General features: G+C 59.7%; 1 protein-coding gene across 1 annotated transcript in view; it reads right to left on the reverse strand.

The window, feature by feature from the left end:
• Positions 1–2,376, reverse strand: part of NAB2 (NGFI-A binding protein 2) — a 4,135-nt gene extending 1,759 nt beyond the window's left edge. The window contains exons 1-4 of the mRNA XM_021716140.1: positions 1,504–2,376; positions 956–1,089; positions 566–617; positions 336–468 (exon numbers count right to left, since the gene is read on the reverse strand). Coding sequence (XP_021571815.1) covers positions 336–468; positions 566–617; positions 956–1,089; positions 1,504–2,361 — 1,177 coding nt within the window. The 5' untranslated portion in view covers positions 2,362–2,376. The remainder of the gene's footprint in view (positions 1–335; positions 469–565; positions 618–955; positions 1,090–1,503) is intronic.
• Between the last annotated feature and the right edge of the window lie 1,520 nt (positions 2,377–3,896).

The following is a 3,896-nucleotide window of genomic DNA, read 5'->3' on the forward strand; positions in this document are numbered from 1 at the left end:
GAGCCGCAGCCCCTCGTCCATCAGTGTCTGCTGCAGGATGTGGCGGCTCCATAGCCCATGGGCTGGCAATGCCAGAGGCAGGTCAGCAGGGGGCGGCGTCAGCCTTGGGCATGACCCCACAGCTGTGGGCATGGGCACTGGTCAGGTAAGGGGCTGCAGCCAAGGGAACCCCCACCCTCAACGGCACAGCCAGACCCGTAGGCCCTTCTGCCCCCATCCAGCCAGGCCTCCCAACCCTGCTCCAGGCAGAGCCTCCTTGCTCACTCCTCCCACCCAAGCCCCCCATCCTTCCTCCTCCCCCCAAAGGAGAGAGTAGTGTTTTAAGGCGCACTCACCCTGCAAGTGTCCATCTAGACTCTCCCCAGACAGGCTGGCACTGTCTTCCTCCAGGCTGGGACGGTAAGAGGGTGCATAGGACTCAGGGCCTGGGGGAGGCTGCTGAATTTCAGGGTGACTCTGTTCTCCAACCTGTGGATGCCCCAAATGGGAAAATGAGGACCTGGAACGGAAGGGGGCTGGAGAAGGCTGCCCTATCGCCCTTACGTGCGCCCTGGAGAAAACATACCTCCTGTTTCAGCTTCTTCAGTGGGGGACCTCCCAGTTCTTCAGAGTGGAGCCTGCAAAAATACAGAATAAGAAGGGTGAGGCTGGGGGGTGAAGCACAGGACAGGCTAAGCACAGAATCAGGCCAGGGGCATACATTTTTTAAAAACTATGCAAGAGGCTGGCTGAGTAGGAGTTTTCCAGCTCAGGCACTATTGTCGTAGGGAGCTGGGGGGGACCTGAGATGAATGGGAGAAGGGACCAGACCTCAGACAAGCTGACTTGGCCAAAAGCAGGACATGCAGGTGGGTAGAAAGCAGGCCTAGAGCCCCTGGAGCTGGAGGTTAAGGTGTCAGTCAACTCTTCCTTGGCAGGATTCCAATCTAGGAAGGACTTGGGAAAAGGGTCTCACCTGGAGCCCTTCAAAGAGGACAAGTAGGTGCTCTCTCGGGCCACTTGGCGAGACAAAGAGAAGAGCTCCACTCTTCGCAATAAGAGTGTGTTGTCCCTCATGCAGAACTGGGCAGCAGCCTCGTTGATGGTCAGCTGTGGAGGGAGGGCCAGAACAGTCAGAACCTCCCTCCCCATGCCCCTTCTGCATCAGATGCCCCAGGCCCATCCATCGGATGCTGGGTTTGGTTTGGACCCTACAAGGCAGCTTTCTAAGGAAGGAAAGCGGATCTGCACCCACAGCTTCCTAGGAATGCCTGGGGCCTCCTCCAAGCCTGTAGGGTTCTGCAGGACCTGGAGTTGAACAACTGGGCTTTGGCCTAGACCTCTGCTTCCCTCAGAGGTTCTCTCATCCCCCTGCGGCAGCTGGGGGAGGGGTTGCAGGAGAAGGAGTTGGGGTCTGGGATCCTGCTCAAGGGGAAGTGAAACAGTTGGGGAAGGAATTCTCAGAGGTAAGTGGGTGGAGGTCCCATGGGTGGTGGGCGATCCCGAGAGGCTCCAGGTCCTCACCTCGTGCAGACTGAGCTGCTTTCCCTCCCGCCGCTTGGAGTCGAAGCGGCCGTAGATAATGCTGTATTTGCGGATCTCCTCTTCCTTCTGGCTGTCATTATCGTCCATCTCAAAGATGTGCCCCACGCTCCGTGCCAGTTTCTTATTCAGCTTCAGCAGGGATGTAACCTCCCCAGCATCCCCCCTTGGGAAGCTCCGGAAGATCCTCTCCACGCTCTCCACCACCATGCGCACCATCTCTGGCTCCAGTCGGTCGGGGCCACCCCCAGTCCCACCTGCTGCCAGCCCCCCAGCCCCAGTCCCCTCAGGGACTCCTCCCCCTGCAGGTGGGGAGAAGGGGGGCGAGCCAGCCTCCTCTTCTCCTCCTGCCCCAACGTCCGACTCTGGGGTGCTCCGGCCTGGCCAGATCCGGGGATCCCCTGCCCCAGGTCCCCCAGGCAGTGGTGACAGCTTCTCTCCAAGTTCAAGGGGGCTCTTGGGGCTAAAACTGCGGGCACTGCCTGCCTTTTCCCCTGGGCTGCCGTGCCCATTGCTCATGCTCCCTTTCCGGGTACCCGCGGTCTCAGAGATCTTGAAGAGCGGGATGCTGGAGACAGGGACGGCAGGCACTGGTTGGCTGAAGAGCCCTGGATTGGTGGCCCATTCTCTCAGAGCCTTCTGCAGGCGTCGGACATGAAGGGGCTTGGTGGCCATGCCCACGAGTGCCATGATCTCCAGAAACTCCTCCTCACCCGCCTCACACAGCTGCTGTACGTCGTCCCCTCCCTGCTGGATGAAGGTCTCATAGTAGGAAAGGAGATTGGCGCGCTGCAGGACCCGGTACAGCTGCAGCTCCCCCAGCGTCCGAGGCAGTGCCATGGCTCGGGCACTGGGCCTGAGGAGGAGGGGCACAAGAGAGAAGCGATCAGTGCAAGTCCCCCTACTGGGCACCAGCCCACGCTAGCAATCTTCCTCTCTCTCTCCTGCCCGCTCCTCCGCTTCCCCTCCCTCGTTGGGATGCTCTCTGGCCCAGTGATCAGGTCTGAGTACAGACTGAGAAATCAGGCACTGCTCAGAGGCACAGACGTGCCAGTGCCATTCCAGACCAGTCAGAAGCACCAAAAGCCAGTGCCAGGCAACCCCCTCGGGTCCCCTCCCACTGTGGGAGCTTTTCTGTCCTCCCAATAAATCCTGCTTTCAAAAAATAAAAAGCCAATGCCCTGTCTCTGCAGACTCCAAGGCTCTTACAATCCCATCTGCAGCTTTTTACCTTTTTGATCTGGGGCAAGATGACCTCGGGCTCTGAGGCTGACCAGTACATCCCTGGGATGGCTGGACGTCCCTCTCCCCCAAACAAAACCAGCATCTTCCACAATAAACACCCAGAGTCTCAACATTAAGGTGACATCTCATACTAAGGTGAGTGTAGAGCCTCGACCTTCCCTGCAGTGGACACTGGGGTCACTGCTGGCCGGCTTCCTTTCTAGTGGCATCCTGCCCTGGGTAGTTGAGAGGGAGGGGTGTGGCCCGTAGCCTGGCTGTCCCACTCAGTGGGCCATGTGGATCCCTGCTCCTCTTCCTCAGCTTTGCCCAGGGACGAAGCATTTTTAATGCACCCTTGTTCTAACCCTCTTCCCAGGACCTCCCCTTCCTTCCAGGTTGCCCAGTGACCCTCAGTGGCCCCTCTCCTAGCAGTGACATTCTCCACTTGCTTGGCAGGCCGGTCCCTTCAGTTCAGGGGCCACGGGAGGGGAGGGGCGCCTCAATTGTTCTGCGCTGGGGCCGCTCCGCCCACACACACTCCCACAGTGGTAGCGTCTGTGGGCGAACACGCCCGGGGGCTCCCGCCTACTCTTCTCGCCCTTATTTTCCACCCACATCTTCAAGTGGGGGGGGGCTCACGGCCTCTTGAGGGAGGGGCTGCACACGGAAACTCCCCTTCCCACTCTGCACATAAAGGAACAGATATGGGAAGGGTCGCCTAAGGCATCCGCTGTATCCCCTCCAGCCCCGCGGATGTTCCCTTAACTCAAAGGCGCCAGTTTCTCCCGGACCCCGGGGCCCGCGCACTCCGTGCCAATGACAGACTGAGCCAGTCAAGCGCCCCCCACACTGTTGCCAACTCAAGGTTCCCCTGGTGCCTGGGGGCTCCCACATTCTTTGCAGGGGGGCTCGCATGCCAGGTCATGCCCACAGAGTAAACCGAGAATGAAGAATTAGACGCTACTCTTTCATATCCAGCTCCATCGGATTCCTGTCTGCTCCCAGGGTCCCCTAATTCGAAGACGCACCCCCTTTTTCATCAGTCTCCACCCCCCACCCCCGTCCTGCTTCCCCACGTCCTCTCCTCGACCTCCGCCCTCCGGACCCCGTTCCCGAGTCCAGCTCCACCCATCTCCACTCCCGGCCGCCTC

Source organism: Carlito syrichta, unplaced genomic scaffold, assembly GCF_000164805.1.
Source record: "Carlito syrichta isolate Samal-C Ts95f unplaced genomic scaffold, Tarsius_syrichta-2.0.1 Scaffold308194, whole genome shotgun sequence".
NCBI classification, from domain to species: domain Eukaryota; kingdom Metazoa; phylum Chordata; class Mammalia; order Primates; family Tarsiidae; genus Carlito; species Carlito syrichta.